At 41.5% G+C, this 23,446-nt stretch overlaps 1 protein-coding gene across 3 annotated transcripts; it reads right to left on the bottom strand.

Annotated features, from left to right (window-relative positions):
* Positions 1-1,594: 1,594 nt before the first annotated feature.
* impact (impact RWD domain protein) lies at positions 1,595-22,571 on the bottom strand. 3 transcript variants are annotated; one of them, NM_001139605.1, is given in 11 exon segments: positions 1,595-2,232; positions 5,328-5,462; positions 12,656-12,746; positions 13,062-13,135; positions 13,945-14,039; positions 14,243-14,371; positions 21,393-21,478; positions 21,708-21,770; positions 21,899-21,951; positions 22,126-22,169; positions 22,361-22,540. In NM_001139605.1, coding segments are annotated over 10 exon segments (789 nt in total). In that variant the 5' UTR covers positions 22,129-22,169; positions 22,361-22,540; the 3' UTR covers positions 1,595-2,172.
* Positions 22,572-23,446: the final 875 nt, after the last annotated feature.

Here is a 23,446-nt window from a genome sequence, read left to right as displayed (position 1 = left end):
AAGAGATGGCTTAAAACCAATCTATATCCAAAACCTTTTTGGCAGCAAGAATGGGTCACAGTCACAAGTAGGGCTGTGGTGATCATGAAATTTTGTCAGCCGGTTATTGTCATGCAAAAGACTGCCGGTCTCACGGTAATTTACCGTTAATTAACATAAACACGTTTAGCATCTCCAGGCCTCCACACATACAAGTCACTGATGCACCTCTTTTCAACATCTACAGACCCTTTGACTTTTTCCACATTGTTAGGTTACAGCCTTGTTTTAAAATGGATTAAATAATTTTTCCCCCACACAATACCCCATAATGACATAGCTAAAACACATTTTTTTAAAAAATGTTTGCTAATTAATAATCACATTTTCATAAGTATTCAGACCCTTTACTAAGTACTTTGTTGAAGCACCTTTGGCAGCAATTACAGCCTCGAGTGTTCTTGGGTATGACGCTACAAGCTTGGCACACCTGTATTTGGGGAATTTCTCCCATTCTTCTCTGCAGATTCTCTCAAGCTCTGTTTGGTTGGATGGGGAGCGTTACTGCAAATCTATTTTCAGGTCTCTCCAGAGATGTTCGATCGGGTTCAAGTCCAGGCTCTGGCTGGGCCACTCAAGGACATTCAGAGACCTGTACCGAAGCCACTCCTGCGTTGTCTTGGCTGTGTGCTTAGGGTCGTTGTCCTGTTGGAAGGTGAACCTTTGCCCTAGTCTGAGGTACTGAGCATGTTTTCATCAAGGATCTCTCTGTACTTAGCTCCGTTCATCTTTGCCTCCATCCTGACTAGTCTCCCAGTCCCTGCCACAGAAAGAAAAACACACTATGATGCTGCCACCATCATCCTTCACTGTAGGGATGGTGCCAGGTTTCCTCCAGACGTGACGCTTGGCATTCAGACCAAAGAGTTTAATCTTGGTTTCATCAGACCAGAGAATCTTGCTTCACATGGTCTGAGAGTCTTGAGGTGCCTTTTGGCAAACTCCAAGCGGGCTGTCATGTGCCTTTTACTGAGGAGTGGCTTCCATCTGGCCAGTCTACCATAAAGGCCTGATTGGTGGAGTCCTGCAGAGATGGTTGTCCTTCTGGAAGGTTCTCCATCTCCAGAGGAACTCTAGAGCTCTTTCAGAGTGACCATAGGGTTCTTGGTCACCTCCCTGACCAAGGCCCTTCTCCTCCGATTGCTCAGTTTGGCTGGGAGGCCAGCTCTAGGAAGAGTTGACACGAGTCGACACAATCCTGTCTCGACGCTCTACTGACAATTCCTTCGACTTCACGGCTTGGTTTTTATTTTGACATGCACTATCAACTGTGGGACCTTATATAGACATCTGTGTGTCTCATAGAAAAGGGTCTGAATACCTATGTAAATAAGGTATTTCTGTTTTTAATACATTTGCAAACATTTCTAAAAACCTGTTTTTGCTTTGTTTTTATGGGGTATTGTGTGATTATAATTTTTATAATCCATTTTAGAATAAGGCTGTATGTAACGTAACAATGTGGAAAAAGTCAATGGGTCTGAAAACTTTCCGAAGGCACTGTAGTTGGCATGGTAATAATGACATCAAGGCTATGAAAGCGAAACTGTCTCTGTTTCAGCATGATGTACAGGGAATTTGGAAATTCGATTTTATTGTCTGTGAAACCCAGATGAAGTGTCCATTGAACTCTGACTGATTCAACAGTACTTGGATGACAGAAGTTGTGGGGATTCAACCACAGCGGAACTCAAATATCAAAGCATCTAAATACAGGCGTGACAGAAGGGAAGGGGAGAGAGAAAGAGACTTTTTGGAAATTAAGACATTTTGGTTATAATTTCAGACATTCCTGAAAATTACAGCTATGCTCTGAGAAGGAAAATCAGATTTACAACAAATTAATGCATTTTCCTAGTCATGTATGCAGCCCTTTTTTTATTAAAAGAAATTACTCACATAATCAGTTTTCATGATGGTTATGAGGAGATGGGCTTACTTTCCTTTAAGCCTGAATGTTCGACACTAACATTACATAGTTGCCATGAAATTCCCATTTTCAGTTTAAGGCACAACAAAACTTTTTTTGAGATTGAAGTCCTCATAGAGGTCAGAAATGTCTGTTCCTTTCTGTAAACCTTTCAACAATATTACAGAGAGCATTGCCAATGACTAGCATTGAGGATATCACTTTTACTTTGTCTTCTTGCTTTTTGACTTTTTGTTCTTCCCTCCAGCTTTGGATGCCTCATCCTGCAAAACAATAAAAGAACATTGAATAAAAGAGGCAAAATAGAAAAGACGAAGAGTACCACTTCATTACAAAGCTGGAAAAGCCAGTAATTATCCTCAACCAGTGAGTTGTTTACCTTATAATCAGTGTACTAGATGTATACGCCTTCAGTGTAGTTGCATAGCAAATGGCTACCAATGTTTCACCTTAATATGCATATTCCCCTGATCTGAATCAGGAAATGAGATGTGACCACCATGTTGCATTCATTATTCCACAAGACCACATTGGCCAGACAACTTGCTGAACGAGGGAGAGCTCGGTTTGTTGTTTTGGAAAGTTTTGAAAGTCTGAAGAAGTGTTCTATTGAAAAAGTGTCACAGCCGGCCATGACCATGAGACGGCGTACAATTGGACCAGCGTCGTCCGGGTTAGGGGAGGGTTTGGCCGGACGGCATTTCCTTATCTCATCGTGCTCTAGCGACTCCTTGTGGCGAGCCGGGCGCCTGCTAACTGAATTTGGTCGTTAGTTGGACGGTGTTTCCTCTGACACATTGGTTCGGCTGGCTTCCGGGTTAAGCGAATAGTGCATCAAGAAGCAGTGCGGCTTGGCAGGGTTGTGTTTCGGAGGACGCATGGCTTTTGACCGTCGCCTCCCCGAGTCCATAGGGGAGTTGCAGCGATGAGACAAGACTAACTACCAATTGGATACCACGAAATCGGGGAGAAAAAGGGGTAAAAAAATGTATTAAAATATACAGTGCCTTAGGAAAGTATTCAGACCCCTTGATCTTTTCCACATTTTGTTACAATACAGCCTTATTCTAAAATGGATTAAATAAATAACAGTCATGAGCAATCTACACACAATACCCCATAATGACAACGCGAAAACAGTTTTTTTTTTAATTTTTGCAAATTTATAAAAGAAATACCTTATTTACATAACTATTCAGACCCTTTGCTATGAGACTCGAAATTGAGCTCAGGTTCATCCTGTTTCCACTGATTATTCTTGACATGTTTCAACAACTTGATTGGAATCCACCAGTGGTAAATTCTATTGATTGGACATGATTTGGAAAGGCACATACCTGTCTATATAAGTTCCCACACCTGACAGTGCATGTCAGAGTAAAACCAAGCCACGAAGTCGAAGGAATTGTCCGTAGAGCTCCGAGACAGGATTGTTGTCGAGGCACATATCTGGGGAAGGGTACCAAACAATTTTTGCAGCATTTAAGATCCCCAAGAACACAGTGGCCTCCATCATTCATAAATATAAGAAGTTTGGAACCACCAACACTCTTCCTAGAACTGGCCTCCCAGCCAAACTAAGCAATCAGGGGAGAAGGGCCTTGGTCAGGGAGGTGACCAAGAACCCGATGGTCACTCTGAAAGAGCTCTAGAGTTCCTCTGTGGAGATGGGAGAACCTTCCAGAAGGACAACCATCTCTGAAGCACTCTGCCAATCAGGCCTTTATGGTAGACTGGCCAGACGGAAGCCACTCCTCAGTAAAAGGCACATGACAGCCCGCTTGGAGTTTGCCAAAAGGCACCTCAAGGACTCTCAGACCATGAGAAACAAGATTCTCTGGTCTGATGAAACCAAGATTAAACTCTTTGGCCTGAATGCCAAGCGTCACATCTGGAGGAAACCTGGCACCATCCCTACGGTGAAGCATGGTGGTAGCAGCATCATGCTGTGGGGATGTTTTTCAGAGGCAGGGACTGGGAGACTAGTCAGGATTGAGACAAAGATGAACGGAGCTAAGTACAGAGAGATCCTTGATGAAAACCTGCTCCAGAGTGCTCAGGATCTCAGAATGGGGCGAAGGTTCACCTTCCAACAGGACAACGACCCTAAGCACACAGCCAAGACAAAGCAGGAGTGGCTTCGGGCCAAGTCTCTGAATGTCCGGACCTGAACCCAATCGAACATCTCTAGAGAGACCTGAAAATAGCTGTGCAGCAACACTCCCCATCCAATCTGACAGAGCTTGAGAGGATCTCCAGAGAAAAATGGGAGAAACTCCCCAAATCAGGTGTGCCAAGCTTGTAGTGTCATACCCATGAAGACTCGATGCTGTAATCGCTGCCAAAGGTGCTTCAACAAAGTACTGAGTAAAGGGTCTGAATACTTATGTAAATGTGATATTTCAGGATTTAAAAAATATATAAATTAGCAAACATTTCTAAAAACCTGTTTTTGTACACACACACACACACACACACACACACACACACACACACACACACACACACACACACACACACACACACACACACACACACACACGTTCAAAAGTTTGGGGTCACTTAGACATTTCCTTGTTTTTGAAAGAAAAGCACATTTTTCGTCCATTAAAATAACATCAAATTGATCAGAAATACAGTGTAGACATTGTTAATGTTGTAAATGACTATTGTTGCTGGAAATGGCAGATTTTTTTAATGTAATATCTACATAGGCGTACAGATGCCCATTATCAGCAACCATCACTCCTGTGTTCCAATGGCACGTTGTGTTAGCTAATCCAAGTTAATCATTTTAAAAGGATCATTAGAAAACCCTTTTGCAATTATGTTAGCACCGCTAAAAACTGTTTGCTGGCCTTCTAGGCAGAGTTGCAAAGAAAAAGGCAATAAAAATAAAAGATTAAGATGGGCAAAAGAACAGACACTGGACAGAGGAACTGCATCCCGGAGTCGCCTCTTCACTGTTGACATTGAAACTGGTGTTTTGCAGTTAAACATCATTCAGTTTAACTGAATCCGCTCTGACCTTGTCCCACTTTCCATAAATAAATAACATTTGTTTCAGATAAGTAGAGGGGAATGTTTCCATTAGACTTTCAGATTAGATTCTATGTATTTGCCTGCTTATGTCAAAAGCATCCAACAACGAGGAACGCAAAAACAATTCCCCATCAAGCTTGATATTACAAACAAACATTTCAACTTAAGATGTAAGATTAATTTTGCACACAGTATTCATTTTGAATTACATCCAAGGTCTTGTACAACATTCAGACTAAAGTCACTAAATGTATATACTTTATTGTGGACTTATGCCAAACTTGGACACATTGCTAATAAGGAACGAGGGTCTCACCGCAGAGGATGTGTATCCCTCCTGGACCAGGATGTTTCTGGCAGAGTTGTTGATGTGTTTGAAACGGTCTGGACCCAGCAGAATCCCTCCATACCAGCGAGACACAACCACCAGCACATTCCGCACATCCAGGATCTGAGGTAGAACAACAGAGTGGTGTTGGCACAGAGGGGATGACAGTGGCACATGATAGATGTGGTAGCTACTGTATGTGTGGATGCTGATGATCGGTTTGCATAGACTCAAAGAGGACTGCAAAAAATCCCATCATCACGATGAATCACAAATAATGGCTGTTTGGGGAATGATTAAAAAAACGATGTTAAGCAATAAAGAGAGGCACACAGACATGTTTTCCTCTCCCAAGATGAAGACATCAGCATACAGAGAAAATCGTTGCACAAGGATTGCTCCCATGGCAAAATATAGATAAGACTTAATAGCTGGCATCTTCCCTTAACAGATGATTTATGTCAACAAGTGTGCTTGGAGATTTGGATGAGCAACATTCTGGTCACTGGTCCATGTACTCAAGCACCTCCTCATGTGTCATATCAAAGAGGATGTGAAGATTAGCAAGACGATTGAAAGACCACATGTGACAGGGGATGACTAGTGAACACTCCTTGGAAGCCTGGTTTCAGCTTTGCAGCTGACACAGGATGCATCTTAAAGAATAAGCCTTTATCCAGGAGAATATCTGCCTCAGTCCCTCTGCTGTCAATCAACAGCCCTCTATGCAGCAGGGGAGAATTTGGCTATGGGAGACAACGCCAATGCCATCTGTCTATTTACTGTAATAATAAATGTCTCCCTTTATTCTCCACTCCGCACTTCACATTCGTACTGCCAAAATGAGTAAATGCTAAATTCAAAACCAGAAAACGAAGAAGGGGTCTGAGAGGAAAATATATGAGAGAAAAACAGATTAAGAATCAGCCCTCAAAGTAAATTGCCTGTCAGTGTTGAGAGGTTCAAGTAGAACATTAATCAGAATCTTCCCCAAAAGCACCTGGGTGGTAGTGGTTGGGGGTGAACATTAGACTGAAGGCTCTTTTCTTCACTTGTTAGGTCAGATTCAGTGACAATGGAAGGATGGTGACATACAGTCAGGTCCAAAATTATTGGCACCCTTGAGAAAGATGAGTGAAAAAGACTATAAAATAATATACTAATAAAATTGCTCAAAGAAAGAGATTTTGTTTAACAAGTAATATTTTTTTACTCAAAAAGGTAGGGGCCAAAATTATTACCTTTTAATACCTTTCTAAAATGTTTTATGAGTTGGAGAACATATTGGGAAGGATCTTAGACCATTCCTCCATACAGAATCTTTCCAGATCCTTGATATCCTTCGTCTGCGGTTATGGACTGTCCTCTTAAATTCAAACCACAGGTTTTCAATGGGGTCAAGTCCAAAGACTGAAATGGCCATTGCAAAATGTAAATTATAAATTGGGTGGTTCAAGCAATAAGGCACAAGGAGGTGTGGTATATGGCCAATATACCACGGCTAAGGGCTGTTCTTACGCACAACGTAACACAGAGTGCCTGGATACAGCCCTTAGCTGTGGTATATTGGCCATATACCTCAAACACCCAAGGTGTCTTACTGCTATTATAAACTGGTTACCAATGTAATTAGAGCAATAAAAATAAATATTTTGTCATACCTGTGATATATACAGTCTGGTATACCACGGCTGTCAGCCAATCAACATTCAGGGATCGAACCACCCAGTTTATAATGCTTAACTAACTTGTGCTTGGGGTTATTGTCTTGCTGGAAGATCCACTTGCGGCCAAGTGTCAGCCTCTTGGCTATAATGTCCTGGTACTTGGTAAAGTTCATGATGCCGTTGACCTTAACAAGGGCCACAGGACCAGGGTATGCAAAATAGCCCTAGAACACCATATTTTACAGTAGGTAAGAGGTACTTTCTGTATACTTCAGTTTTTCGACACCAAACCCACCACTGGTGTTTGTGGCCAAAGAGCTCATGTGATCTGACCCTAGCACCATCTGGAGTTTGATAAACGGCACTTGGATTCGATGTGGTAGTCCCGTGTGGCTCAGTTGGTAAAGCATGGTGTTTGCAGTACCAGGGTTGTGGGTTTGATTCCCACGGGGGACCAGTACGAAAGAAAAAAAGAAGAAAAAAAAGTGTATGAAATGTATGCATTCACTACTGTAAGTCGCTCTGGATAAGAGCGTCTGCTAAATGACTAAAATATAAAAATGTAAATGTAAACATGTGCTATGGTCATAAATCGGTCTCCATTGAACAGACTCAGTGCAACCTATAATCCAAAATCAGATTGTCCAGAGCATAGATAGAGCAACGTCCTGTGGGGTTCAGGCTGAACCGTTCAGCTCAGTACAGATTCCTCTCAAGAGGTCTTATCCCACTCAGACATTGCTATTGTTTTTGAAAAGGGGCTACCATCAAAAGGCAGATTCATCTGAGAAACGTGTATACAAGACTCTGGACTCCAGCAGAGAAATCCAATGAGACATTTCACTGTGGTGCACTCATAGTCTGACATTTGGCATTCTTGCAAGCTGATGTTGTGGATGCTGTGAGTGAATACGAATGCATGAAAACGATTTGATTGTTAGAGCCTCAGTCTGTACCCACTAACATTGACTGAGACAGGAATGAAAGCTTGCTTGAATTATGGATAGGCATGAGTACTCGAATGGACGTCAAAGATCAATCTTTAACACCAGATTTAAGAAGAAAAAAAATACTATAAAACTATTTTTTTTCTTGAAGTCAATGTTAATTTGCTTTGACTTTAGTGTTCCATTTGTACTTGGGCATTTGCGGGTCACAACAAAAACGAAACCAACTTCAAGCCAAGCATCACACCGTTCTTCTCCCTAAATTCTCTTTCCCCTCCGTGTCTCAATCACATTCCGGCCACTCCCTGCGCACACAAGCTGCTGGTAGGCCTACACAAATAAATGGTTATAAAAAAGTATATAACTGATGAGTCCTAGGGTTGCCAACTGTCCCGTATTAGCTGGGATGTCCCTTATATTGCGCTAAATTGGTTTGTCCCATACGGGACCCCTCTTGTCCTGTATATTCATCCAATCACAGTATATCGTAAACGCGCCAATTCCTGCAATGTAATTTCTGTTGTTGTTCGGTCGGTTTGGCATATCAAGTAAATATGGACAAACCTGCAAAAAAGAAAAGACTGTGCACCTACAATAAACAATGTCAAGCTAAAAAGACGTGTGTTCAGCCCGTCAGTGGTGACTTGACGAAAGCTTTCTGTACTGTATGTCGTCGGGAATTCTCAATTGGCCATGGAGGGGAGAATGACCTAACTTACATCCACAGAAATGCACAAGAAGGCCCCCTAGCTAAAGGTGCTAGCAATATCGGTGCATTCTTCGTGACGTCTACTGCGGAAACTGACAAAATTGGAAAACACCACTCCGTTTACCAGTTATTGAGCAGTGCCAACAATCGCATTCTGAAAGCTAATTGCCCAGCTCCCATAGCTCATAATGCCTGCAAGCACGCTTCCGATCAGCTGTCAGTGGATATTGAGACAATTGTTTTAAAGAGCTACAGCCACTTATCACTATCTGCTTCCCGAAGAGAGGAACTGCGTGCATTTTTCTCCTTTGTTGACATTGAGTGGCGTGAAATTCTGCGACATGTTTGCACACGATGACTCGCTCTTCATCCAGCTGTCGACCGTCTCCTACAAAGCTGGCCAGGTCTTACTTCATTCATACTTCAGGTCCCTTGGGGAGACCTGTACTGTGGCACTGAAGAGTATTTTTGAGTATGAAGAAAAAACGGAAGTAGCTGAGATGTTTCTGCTTTTTCCAAGTGGGGTGTGTTTATGACCAACTCGTAAAAAAACGGGAGGAAACAACGCTCTGCATCACAGATGTTTACGAGGAAGTTCAAAATAAAGACGCTTCAGCGGAAACAGACAGCTTTTTTGGATACCAGACCAAGCAGTTGATGGACAAACAATTGTCATCAAAGGTCCAAGCAGCAACAAGACTTTGTGAAGTTCTATGACACTGTCATTACATACCATGACAAGTGGTTTGATTTCTCACCGGAAAATGTAATGGTGAAACTGATTGGCCTCTATGAGGAGCTCTCCTTCACTGACCCGGAGCAGGTGGTAGTTGCCCTCAAAATGTGTCAGTATGGACCAACTCTATGAAGAGTTTTGTGCTAGCCAGGAGGGAATACAGAAAGCCAGACAGGATACCACAAAATCCACCAGTGAGAAGTGGGTGGCAGTTTTCCAAAACCTAGGGAAAGCCAACTTGATCAACATGTTCAGGATTGTCTCATTTGTCCTCAGTGTGCCAGGCTCAAATGCCTTTGTAGAGAGGATTTTCTCTCTGATGACCATTAAATGGTCAGACTCAAGAAACAGATGCAGCACAGAGCTGATCAAAAATGAACTTCAAATATCTGTGATTTGTCATGTAATGACTTCTCTCTGGCTATGCAAAAGGACAAAGGACTGCTTGAATCAGTCAAGAGCAGCAAAAAATATGTAGACTTGGTGAGTGACTCATGCCCCTCTTTTCCTCTTTTGCATTTTAAATGTTAGTTTTTTTGCTGTAAAGGCCCAACTTGTGATTTCTTTGATCATTCATTTTGAGGTTTATTCACATAATGATACAGTTTTAGTAAAGCTATAGACTAAATGGAATATACAAATGTTTTGCCTTTCCAATTGAATAAGAATATGAATATACACTGTATATTCATTCATTCACACAACACCATACCCACACCACTATGGCACCGTGCACTGGCACGCCACCTTTTGTCCCTTATTTGGTAGTGAGAAAGTTGGTAACCCTACCGATGATATACACAAGTTACATTCCTTACCAAATGATGAAAGTTTTATCACAAATTCAAAATGGACTGGTTGACTGAAGTATGAAAATATGTTCCAACAACAAGCTGCAGTTTTGGAATAATTGCTTCCCGTCTATCTTCCGCTTAAGCTACTTTGAAAACTGCTAGTGCCATTTAGAACTGGTTAACCTAGGCTTCAACCCCCCTAAACAGACAAGTTCCATCAGAATCATTAAGTATAGGCCTACTAAGCAAACAGATGTCGTGGTCGTAATTCATGCAGTGTTCAATGTGGAATTGTTAATCAGTACAACAACAAAAAAATGCATGAAATGTATGTATTCACTACTGTAAGTCGCTCTGGATAAGAGCGTCTGCTAAATGACTAAAATGTAAATGTTAATCCATTTGGAAAATTCCAAAGGACAGGCAGAATAAAAAGAAATGGAACGTCTGTACATTAAAAATAAACATTTGTTTTAAAGACTGTAAAAATGAGTCTCTGCTTGCCACTCAGCATTAACTAACCCTCTAGAGTCGATTGAGTCACTGGCAGAGCTAGAGTGGTGTTTGTCAGAAAATAGATCTTTTTTTACGTACGGGTTACCTTCAGACAAGTTCCGTGACACTTGTGGGGGTCATAGAGTAAAACAGGAAACACCATCATGAGAGTCTCTTCTTTCCATAATAGTTTGTATGTCAAACCGTACGGATGCTACAGACGTTTTCGTGAGAAGAACGATTTTCGGTCTCTACACACACACATACAGTGCATTCGGAAAGACCCCTTAACTTTTGACACATTTTATTACGTTACAGCCTTATTCTAAAATTAATTAAATAATGTTTCTCCTCTCAATCTACACACACAACCCCATAATGACAAAGCAAAAACAGTAAATCTTTTTGCAAATTTATAAAAAATAAACAGAAATACCTTATTTACATAATTATTCAGACCATCTGCTATGAGACTCGAAATTAAGCTCAGGTGCATCCTGTTTCCATAGATCATCCTTGAGATGCTTCTACAACTTGATTGGAGCACCTGTGGTAAATTCAATTGATTGGACATTATTTAGAAAGGAACACACCTGTCTATATAAAGGTCCCACAGTTGACTGTGCATGTCAGAGCAAAAACCCATCCATGAGGTCGAAGGAATTGTCAGTAGAGATCCGAGACAGGATTGTGTAGAGGCAGAGATCTGGGGAACGGTACCAAAAAAATTCTGCAGCATTGAAGGTCCCCAAGAACACAGTGGCCTCCATCATTCTTAAATGTAAGAAGTTTGGAACCACCAAGACTCTTCCTAGAGCCTGTCCGCCCGGCCAAACTGAGCAATTGCGGGAGAAGTCAGGGAGGTGACCAAGAATCCGATGTTCACTCTGACAGAGCTCCAGAGTTTCTCTGTGGAGATGGGAGAACCTTCCAGAAGGACAACCATCTATGCAGCACTCCACCAAGCAGGCCTTTATGGTAGACTGGCCAGACAGAAGCCACTCCTAAGGGATGTTTTTCAGAGGCAGAGACTGGGAAACTAGTCAGGATCAAGGGAAAGATGAACGGAGCAAAATACAGAGTGATCCTTGATGAAAACCTGCTCGGGACCTCAGACTGGGGCGAAGGTTCACCTTCCAACAGGACAACGACCCTAAGCACACAACCAAGACAATGCAGGAGTGGCTTTGTATTTTTTATAAATTTGCCTAAACTTCTAAAAACCTGTTTTTGCTTTGTCATTATGGGGTATTGTGTGTAGATTGATTTGGGGAAAAAACAATAATCAATTTTAGAATAAGGCTGTAATGCAACAAAATGTGGAAAAATTCAAGGGGTCTGAATACTTTCCGAATGCACTGTATTTCCTGAGCTTTCTTATATCTCCTAGATATAGGAAAAACACTTCAAAACCTTAATTCTTATGATTTATTTCTTGACTGTCTTTTTTGCCAATTATTAACGTTATTCAATGCATTTCTTTGGGCTTTAGTAGTAAAGGCCAAATTCTATATTTTATCAAATCATTTTTTTCATAAAAAAAAAAAATCATACCTAAAGGGGTCCTAAATTTCAAAATCAAATAGCTAAATGATCCATAGTATGACCATTTTTTTATTTCACCTTTATTTAAACATAGTATGACCATCTTAAAACAATTCCATATGACTAGCGTACAGGGGGTGTACTTGTACATCAAGCTGCCTCATGCTACAGAAACAGGACATAGGCTCCTGCCAAGGCTTGTGCATGGCTACTTATCAAAGTGAATCTTAAATAGGATATATTGTACATTACCTTGGACTTAACATTATATTGAAGTTATAAACAGTAGAGGGTCAGTGAACCTCAAGACCACAGAGGGTTGGTTTGAAAACGTAAAATGGGTCCTTGAGGCATAAGGCAACCGTGTGAATACTAAATGAAGCACTAGAGGGAACGGAGCAAAGTGGACATAGAGCAAAGCACCTGTAGTAAGTGAAGCAATCGTCCTCCCGCTGCGGTCTCTCCATCATCCTCACAGTCCTGCAGGAAACTCTGCTTTTCTTCACAGTATATCCTACAATACAGAGAATAAAGGTTGTAGTTGGTTGAGACTTTTAGTATGAGAATGTACTTAAACTGCATGTCTCCTTGAAGGAAACTTTTCAATGCTCTAAATGTCAGCATCTCCTGTTGGGTTAATGACCACCCAGAAAGCATATCAAGCATCTCATAAAGGCTCAATGTAACTCATTAAACCTAGCAGAGTTCCGTTCTGCCTACTTACAGCACACACATCGTCAAATAACAATTGATCAACTGTGTGATTAGAGAGATATAAACCCACTGAATATTACAACCTGTTATGTATATTCAAAACTGGATGCTCTACCTGTATGCATAAATATTGTGAGTGGCGCTTGCAATCTTCTTGTTTTCAAACAGCTTGTCAAGAACCATTCTAACCTGAAACACAAAAACAAATCTGTTTGAATTGCCTCCTTTCCTCTAATCATACTCTTAACATTAGAAGTATGATGGGTACGTACATCCCTAAAGTACAACTTCTGCAGTAAAGACAAAAAGGTAGCCCACTCATCTGAGAACTCCTGTGTGGTGCATAAAGATGAGGGTAATCATTGATTCCTCTTCAAACAGATGGCATATCCAACAGAAAGACTAAGATAAAACCCCAAACAGGTTCGGTTGACTCCTACTCATGACAATATATTAGGTAACTTTATTTCAGAAGTTTGTATAAGCAGTTTTCTTATAAAAAACAGCCTACTTGTATATTGGGTGGGTAATCGTAATACTGAAAATGTACAGCATGTAAAAAGAGAACCATACAGTTGTGTAATAGTTAACTGTTAATGCTTATGGTACAATGTGCACTGTAATTACATCTACACAGTTCATGTACTCTCCAGGAAATTACATAATTATCACTGTCTAAATTGCAATTGATGGCAGGTGAGATATGTTTAAAGCAGCTCTTTCCATTATCATCCTGAGAACATTTAGCAGCAGGAGCACAGCCTGAGGATGTTTAGTTTTCCATATTGGAAGCACATTAGCATTGAAACTACATCCTCTCCACATGAGCTTTAACTCACAGCTTCTTCTCTCTCCCAACAGGGTAGCATTGTCTAGCATGATTTTGAAGATTTTAAGGCTTGTGATTTACTTCCCTAACTTGTTCTGTGATGGATGTGAGAATATGAATGTTTTATAGTCAGAGAGAGGAGGGAGACAGGAGAGGGCCTACACAGTACCTGTCTAGGTGTTACCACAGGGGCTAAGTGTGGTTGGAAGGTGCTGCGTCTTTCTGTTATCGTCTCCCCCAGTTTTATAGGAGGTAGTTCCTCATCTACAAAGATTTATAAACACAAAAATAAAAGGCACAAGTAAGAACCAATTAACACTGGAATAGCACGTGGGCAGCAAGCACAATTCAGTTTATATACAAAATGTAAACTGGTCCTTCCTTTCAGATACGATTAAAATTAAGGCTTAGAAATTACTTGTTTTTTTATTCTTTCTCTATTCAAGAATATGCAGTCAGTGCCATACCACTTGAGTGATTTTCGAAGAGGTGTACATTCTCTTTGTTCAACTTCAGAGTGCGGTAATCAGGCATTTCTACATCATCCGCCACTTCCTCCTCCTCTGTTGCCATATTTCTCACCTCTGGTTGCTCCACTGTGAGAGAAGTAGAAAGATGGACAGGCTGTGAAATGAATTCAATGTGTATTTGTGATTGTGTATCTTTGTGTCCCATGATGCATTTGAGTGACTTTGAAGGTCCTTTCTGCCTTAACTATATGCCTAATTTACATGGACACCTACCACGCAGGTCCCATCTTCAGATAATTACCATTGCATGACCGTAAAATTAACAAAATGTTGTAACAAGACAGATAAAGCCAATTAAGAGGGATAAGTAGAACAAGGGTTACTTTGAATGTTAATATACCGATATTTCTGGGCAAAATTATACTTAAAAGTACAGGTGTACTATACTAAAAAGTACATAGAGTGCCTTCAGAAAGAAACTCCCGAGCCCATAAAGATGACAAGCATACCCATAACATGATGCAGCCACCACCATGCTTGAAAATATGAAAAGTGGTACTCAGTGATGTATTGTATTTGCCCCAAACATAACACTTAGGATTCAGTACAATTTTTTTTGCAATATTATTTTAGTGCCTTACTGCAAACAGGATGCATGTTTTGAAAGCTTCCTTCTTTTCACGTTGTAATTTGTTAGTATTGTGCCTTACTACTAGTTCATTTTCATTCCAATCTCCTTTGCATTAGCGTAGCCTCTCCTGGAGCCTGTCAACTATGTGTCTGTCTACCCCTGTTCTCTCCTCTCTGCACAGGCCACACAAACGCCTCACACCGCGTGGCCGCTGCCACTCTAACGTGGTGGTCCCAGCGCGCACGACCTACGTGGAGTTCCAGGTCTCCGGCAGCCTCTGGAACTGCCGGTCTGCGGCCAACAAGGCAGAGTTCATCTCAGCCTATGCTACCCTCCAGTCCCTCGACTTCTTGGCGCTGACGGAAACATGGATTACCACAGAAAACACTGCTACTCCTACTGCTCTCTCCTCGTCTGACCACGTGTTCTTGCATACCCCGAGAGCATCTGGTCAGCGGGGCTGTGGCACTGGAATCCTCATCTCTCCCAAGTGGACATTCTCTCTTTCTCCCCTGACCCATCTGTCTATCTCCTCCTTTGAATTCCATGCTGTCACAGTCAAGCTTAACATCCTTATCATTTAAGCTTAACATCCTTATCATTTATCGCCCTCCAGGTTCCCTTGGAGAGTTCATCAATGAGCTTGACGCCTTGATAAGTTCCTTTCCTGAGGATGGCTCACCCCTCATAGTTCTGGGTGACTTTAACCTCCCTACGTCTACCTTTGACTCATTTCTCTCTGCCTCCTTCTTTCCACTCCTCTCCTCTTTTGACCTCACCCTCTCACCGTCCCCCCCTACTCACAAGGCAGGCAATACGCTTGACCTCATCTTTACTAGATGCTGTTCTTCTACTAATCTCACTGCAACTCCCCTCCAAGTCTCCGACCACTACCTTGTATCCTTTTCCCTCTCGCTCTCCTCCAACACTACTCACTCTGTCCCTACTCAGATGGTATTGCGCCGTCTCAACCTTCGCTCTCTCTCTCTCCTGCTACTCTCTCCTCTTCCATCCTATCATCTCTTCCCTCTGCTCAATCCTTCTCCAACCAATCTCCTGATTCTGCTTCCTCAACCCTCCTCTCCTCCCTTTCTGCATCCTTTGACTCTCTATGTCCCCTATCCTCCTGGCCGGCTCGGTCCTCCCCTCTTGCTCCGTGGCTTGACGACTCATTGCGAGCTCAGAACAGGGCTCCGGACAGCCGAGTGGAAATGGAGGAAAACTAGCCTCCCTGCGGACCTGGCATCTTTTCACTCCCTCCTCTCCACATTTTCTTCCTCCGTTTCTGCTGCTAAAGCCACTTTCTACCACTCTAAATTCCAAGCATCTGCCTCTAAGGCTAGGAAGCCTTGACGACATCCGATCCTCGTTTGTTAAGTCAAACGACACCGCTGGTCCTGCTCACATTGCCCTACCCTATGCTTTGACCTCTTTCTCCCCTCTCTCTCCAGATGAAATCTTGCGACTTGTGACGGCCGGCCGCCCAACAACCTGCCCGCTTGACCCTATCCCCTCCTCTCTTCTCTAGACCATTTCCGGAGACCTTCTCCCCTACCTCACCTCGCTCATCAACTCATCCTTGACCGCTGGCTGCGTCCCTTCCGTCTTCAAGAGAGCAAGAGTTGAACCCCTTCTCAAAAAACCTACACTCGATCCCTCTGATGTCAACAACTACAGACCAGTATCCCTTCTTTCTTTTCTCTCCAAAACACTTGAGCGTGCCGTCCTTGGCCAGCTCTCTTGCTATCTCTCTCAGAATAACCTTCTTGATCCAAATCAGTCAGGTTTCAAGACTGGTCATTCAACCGAGACTGCTCTTCTCTGTGTCACGGAGGCTCTCCGCACAGCTAAAGCTAACTCTCTCTCCTCTGCTCTCATCCTTCTAGACCTATCTGCTGCCTTTGATACTGTGAACCATCAGATCCTCCTCTCCACCCCCTCCGAGTTGGGCATCTCCGGCGCGGCTCACTCTTGGATTGCGTCCTACCTGACAGGTCGCTCCTACCAGGTGGCGTGGCGAGAATCCGTCTCCGCACCACATGCTCTCACCACTGGTGTCCCCCAGGGCTCAGTTCTAGGCCCTCTCCTATTCTCGGTATACACCAAGTCACTTGGCTCTGTCATATCCTCACATGGTCTCTCCTATCATTGCTACGCAGACAACACACAATTCATCTTCTCCTTTCCCCCTTCTGATAACCGCATCACTGCATGTCTGGCAGACATATCAGTGTGGATGACGGATCACCACCTCAAGCTGAACCTCGGCAAGACGGAGCTGCTCTTCCTTCCGGGGAAGGACTGCCCGTTCCATGATCTCGCCATCACGGTTGACAACTCCATTGTGTCCTCCTCCCAGAGTGCTAAGAGCCTTGGCGTGACCCTGGACAACACCCTGTCGTTCTCCGCTAACATCAAGGCGGTGACCCGATCCTGTAGGTTCATGCTCTACAACATTCGCAGAGTATGACCCTGCCTTACACAGGAAGCGGCGCAGGTCCTAATCCAGGCACTTGTCATCTCCCGTCTGGATTACTGCAACTCGCTGCTGGCGGGGCTCCCTGTCTGTGCCATTAAACCCCTACAACTCATCCAGAACGCCGCAGCCCGTCTGGTGTTCAACCTTCCCAAGTTCTCTCACGTCACCCTGCTCCTCCGCACACTCCACTGGCTTCCAGTTGAAGCTCGCATCTGCTACAAGACCATGGTGCTTGCCTACGGAGCTGTGAGGGGAACGGCACCTCCGTACCTTCAGGCTCTGATCTGTCCCTACACCCAAAGAAGGGCACTGCGTTCATCCACCTCTGGCCTTCTCGCCTCCCTACCTCTGCGGAAGCACAGTTCCCGCTCAGCCCAGTCAAAACTTCGCTGCTCTGGCTCCCCAATGGTGGAACAAGCTCCCTCACGACGCCAGGACAGCGGAGTCAATCACCACCTTCTGGAGACACCTGAAACCCCACCTCTTTAAGGAATACCTGGGATAGAATAAAGTAATCCTTTTAACCCCCCCCCAAAAAAGATATAGATGTACTATTGTAAAGTGGTTGTTCTACTGGATATCATAAGGTGAATGCACCAATTTGTATGTCGCTCTGGATAAGAGCTTCTGCTAAATGATGTAAATGTAAATGTAATGTAAATGTTGTTGATCCATCCTCAGTTTTCTCCTATCACAGCCTCTGTGACCGTTTTAAAAATCACCATTGGCCTCATGGTGAAATCCCTGAATGGTTTCCTTCCTCTCCGGCAACTGAGTTAGGAAGAGCGCCTGTATATTTGTAGTGACCGGGTGTATTAATACACCATCTAAGGTGTAATTAATAACTGCACCATGCTCAAATGGACATTCAACATTATTATATATATTTTTTACCTATCTATTAATACGTGCCCTTCTTCGCGAACCAGTGGAAAACCTCCCTGGTCTTTGTTGTTGAATCTGTGTTTGAAATTCACTGCTCGACTGAGGGACCTTACAGATAATTGTATGTCTGGAGTACAGAGATTGGGTAGTCATTTAAAAATCATGTTAAACACTATTTTTGCACAAAGAGTGAGTTCAGGCAACTTAAGCAAATATTTATTCCTGAACTTATTTAGTCAAGATATTTCAGCTTTTAATTTTTTAATAATTTGTAAACATTTCTAAAAACATAATTCCACTTTGACATTATGGGGTATTGTGTGTAGATCAATGACAGAAAATCTGAATTTAATCAATTTTAAATTCAGTTTGTAACAACAAAAATTTGGAAAAAGTCCAGTGGTGTTACTACTTTCTTGAAGGCACTGTACAACTACTATATTAATTAAATATACAATGCATAACCAAATTATGCCATTGAACTTTATGGTGCTATAATGATTATTGCGTCCATGTACATCTACAGTGTGGTCTGAAATTAATGACACCCTTGATAAAGATGAGCAAAAATGACTAACATTAATCATTCAAATACTGAGCTATACTGTATGCTCAACAAATTGGGGAAATTATATTTTTTATACCAATACAATTGCTCAGAGAAAGATTTTGTTTTACAAGTAATATATTTTTTTCTCAAAAAGGTAGGGGTCAAAATTATTGACGCACTTGTTTTCAATACTTTACATTGCGAGGAAAATGGCACTGATCCTTTTTCTAAAAAGTTTAATGAGTTGGATAACACATTGGGAGGGATCTTAGACCATTTAATCCATACAAAATCCTTCCAGATCCTTGATATTCCGCATCTGCGGTTATGGACTGCCCTCTTCAATTCAAACCACAGGTTTTCAATGATTTTCACATGCTTTCTAGACAACAGATGTAGACTAACGACTGGTTACTTACGGGTCCGTTTCCAACAACGCAGAGTTAAAGATAAACATTAAAAAAATAGAAATAGTGACACATAGTGAATAATGAAAAAAAAAGAGTAGAAAATAACATGGTACTGGTACTCCCAGTATATAGCCAAGTCGATGTGCAGGGGTACGAGTTTATTAAGGTAGCAATGTACTGTACATATAGGTAGCGGGAAAGTGACTAGATAGGCTAGATAATAGACAGTAGCAGCAGTGTGTGTGTGTGTTGGGATGTCAGTGTAAGGATGTGTGAGCGTGCGGTCGGATCCCAAGCAGTTGCCATACCAAACAGGGATGCAGCCAGTCAAGATGCTCTCGATGGTGCAGCTGTATAACTTTGAGGATCATTCATGTAGAAAATATGAAATATTAAGAAAATCCCTGGAATGAGTAGGTGTGTCCAAACCTGTGACTAGTACTGTATATATTATTTTACACATATTTAATCCCTTTTTTTGAGTAGGCACATTCATGTTTTAAAATGGTACCGGTTACCTTCAGATTAGTCCCCATTTCTTTGTGGATTATTATGCGTTTGTGGTTATTGTCTTACTGGAAGATCCACTTGTGGCCAAGTTTCAGCTGCTGGCAGAGGCAACCAGGTTTTTCGCTAAAATGTCCTGGTACTAGGTAAAGTTCATGATGCCATTGACCTTAACAAGGGCCTCAGGACCAGTGGAAGCAAAATAATGCCATAACATCAAAGATCCTCCATCATATTTTACAGTAAGGGGTTATTTTCTGCTTATGCATTCTCATTTCAACACCAAACCCACCACTGGTGTGTGTGGCCAAAGAGCTCTATTTTCATGTCATCTGACCAAAGTACCAGGTCCAATTCGAGTGCCAATGCCGTTTAGCAAACTCCAGACATTTACATATGTGGGATGAAATTAAAATTTAGCTTTTTGGCCACGCACACCAGTGGTGGGATTGGCATTGAAATAAGAATACATGAACAGAAATGAACCCCATACCTACTGTAAAATATGGTGGTGGACACAATGTAGCTCAGTATTTGAATTATTTATTTTAAGCAGTCATTTTGGCTCATCTTTATCACGGGTGTCAATAATTTGACCCCACTGTATAGGCCTTTTCATCAAATAATCCCAAATCACTTCTCTGACAGTTTTTAATCTAGATAACGATGCTTCCACAAGTAAAATTATTGCATTTAGAATAGTAGTTCATTAAAAAGAGGAAAACATTGCAATGAGAATACATTTAAATGAAGGTTCAGAGGGCATTAACACCAACCATTTCCCAAATCAGTTGCTCGTTATGGAAGAGGACACAAGCTGCAATTTGAACACAAAATACAATTTTCAACTTGCCATTTATACTTTTATGAACGTGCTCCAAACTGAATGATTTCCTCTAAAGCAAGGATGCTTTGTGATCTATAACCAGCATCTCATTTTCACAGCATACACATTCTCTGCTTTCTCCCATTTCAGTTGATCATAACAACTGTACAGAGAGAAAGAACATAATTACAATGATAGGACTGCATCCATATTGATGTATTCCATAGTCATTAATTGAAATAGTACTAAATTAAAGCACTGTGCTTAATTAGCTAACAAGTTTAACGGCTTTAGAAAACAGTGAAGAGTTAGAATAATATGGTATCCTGTTTTTCTTGGTGTTCAAAAAGGGGAATAAAAGGCATTAAGACTCATCCATTCATAGAAAACCATTTTCAAAGACACTACAACAACCAAATGTACTTCTCTTTCCTCAGTCTCTTAAAAAAAATATTTGACAAAGGTTTCGTCACAGGCTCACAGCACTGAAAGCCATTACTCAGATACTGATCTTCATTCAGTTAAATTACAGAAACAGGAAAGAGGGCTTTTCATATACCACCCACCAAGTCTTGTGTTCATCTTATCACAATGATGCATGGGAGCACATCAAAGACCTGAATGAAAGACCCCAAGAATTCTGACTGTCATCTCCAAGAAAGGAAAGAGATTGAAATCAAGCTTTCTCAATAGTTTTTCTGTCTGAGCTCATGGGCATTGATATCTACCTTTATGAGGAAGGCAATGGGTGCACACTTTTATAATTGGATTTCTGGAGTTGGAAAAAATTATTTATTTACTGCCCTCTAGTGAAAAAAATAACGCATACTATCAATCAGACGTGACATGTGATTCTCACCTGTGTCTGTGCTTTGGGATTTCTCCAGGAGGAACTCTCGGATCTTCTCCACCCAGAGGTAGAGGATGCTTTCCCCAGTATTCTCCCTGTTAGGAAAGACACCACTGGTTAGTTTGATGTCAGTGGAGGCATATCTACTCAGAGACATGGGTGAGACAGGGTAATGGACTGTAATCAGCAATACCGCAAGCTAACATGGCTTCACCATCAGGCAATCCATCTTTAGGTTAGCCTTATGACGGAATCCCCTCCATCTTCAGTGATAACTATTCTGTGCTTCATGTACAGTAGTCGGTGATTATGAAATCCACTTACACATAGAGCTCCTCAAGGCTGTTGGACAGGGTCTTTCTATCAGGGCCTCGCAACCACGCTGCACTGCAGGAGGAGAGAAGGCAGAATATGGCTCAAATGTTAGTCTTAATAATGAGCTTTTTTTTTCATGCCTGTTACATGTTTATCAGAGGTAGTGTAAGTGTACTGTAAAACCCAACATGTAGACTTACTTTATTTGGTAGACAGGTGGCGCTGCACTTGGGTAATCATGTGGGAGAATGATCTAATTATGGAAATGAAACTCTTGAGTTATTGTTATCATACACTGCTCTGAAACTTTTTAAACACACACAAATGTAATGAAACAATTACCTGTAAACATGCTTTCAGTTTTGGATAGTCTATATCATCAGTTATTTTGATACAAAATATTCTTGCTGCTTCATCAATAACACACCATTCGTCACCGTATATGGAGGAAAGTGCCTCGACCTCTTCGATCTGATGAAGAAAATAGTGTGATATTGTGTTATAATAATGTATTCATCTAAAAGCTTTCTCTCATGTCTGTTTTTATAGTTGAGTCAAATATATAAAATGATGAGTCAAAGTACAAAATTGGTCATACTCTCCACTAATGTGAACGTCAGTCATGCCCAGCCCTGAGTTCTGTACAACAGTAGGGTACTTACTTGAGATTGAAGATCCCCTGCATTCCCAACATCTATGTTTGCCATTAATTTATCCAAAGCAAGTAAGCAGACAAACACTTCAGTTCATACTTAGAAATAGTAGTGTTACAGCAGTCTATTCGTACAGTATCAACACAAAATTAGCTCGATAAGAGGCTTGCTTGACATTCTGTATCACCAACTCAGCTGTTGCTCTGACAGGACGGAACCACCTCCGGGTCAAGGTTTTCACGTACTACCAAAATAAGAGTCCTTATTTGAAATCAATGATATATACATCATTGTTTGAAACACAGTGGATTAATTAGCTAAACAAATATTATAGCAATCATCACTCATTTTAATTTCAAGGAAATGTAAATCAATGTAAAATTCCATATCAATCACTTTCTCCCCACCATTTCATCTTTTGAACAAGAACTTTTACAATGAAATGTATTCACCTTTTGACCCGGAAATGATAGTTTAAATCAGAAACGCTTGGTATGAGTTACGAAAGGTCCTCTAGCTAGATGTTTTAAAACTTTGTGGAATTATCGCCACGTCAGCAACCCGTGGTCACAGCATATAGATCCTATTAAATTATTAATATAGATTGTTCTAATTCCAAATTATATAGGCCACACCCAATGATTTATATATACACACGCCTCACCCAATTGTGTATATATAGGCCTCACCACAGTTGGCAATATTAGGACTTTCGTTGTGGGCTTTCAAAATGAAAGCCCGCAGTAAAACGCTATGCGTATGATACGAATCAATATTTGTTTACAATTTTGCATTGTGCATCATTTTATGTTTTTATTGTCACATACACCGGATAGGTGCAGTGAAATGTGTTCTTTTACAGGGTCAGCCATAATGTGTGCATTATAGTCATAGTGCATTGTGATACAAAAATATAACCACATATGGGGAAAATATAAACTCAAGAGTGTTCTTACTTTTTATAAGATCAAGAATATTATTATTTGGAGAACATTGAGAAATGGTTGGAGTCTAAGTATATGAATGTAATGAACATTAAAATATTTAAAATAGAAAAATAGAAATCACTATTTGGAAGGATGCCGTTTTGAAATG

The sequence above is a fragment of the Salmo salar genome, chromosome ssa10, assembly GCF_905237065.1.
Source record: "Salmo salar chromosome ssa10, Ssal_v3.1, whole genome shotgun sequence".
Classification (NCBI taxonomy): Eukaryota; Metazoa; Chordata; class Actinopteri; order Salmoniformes; family Salmonidae; genus Salmo; species Salmo salar.
This window is presented reverse-complemented; position numbering and strand designations above follow the sequence as displayed.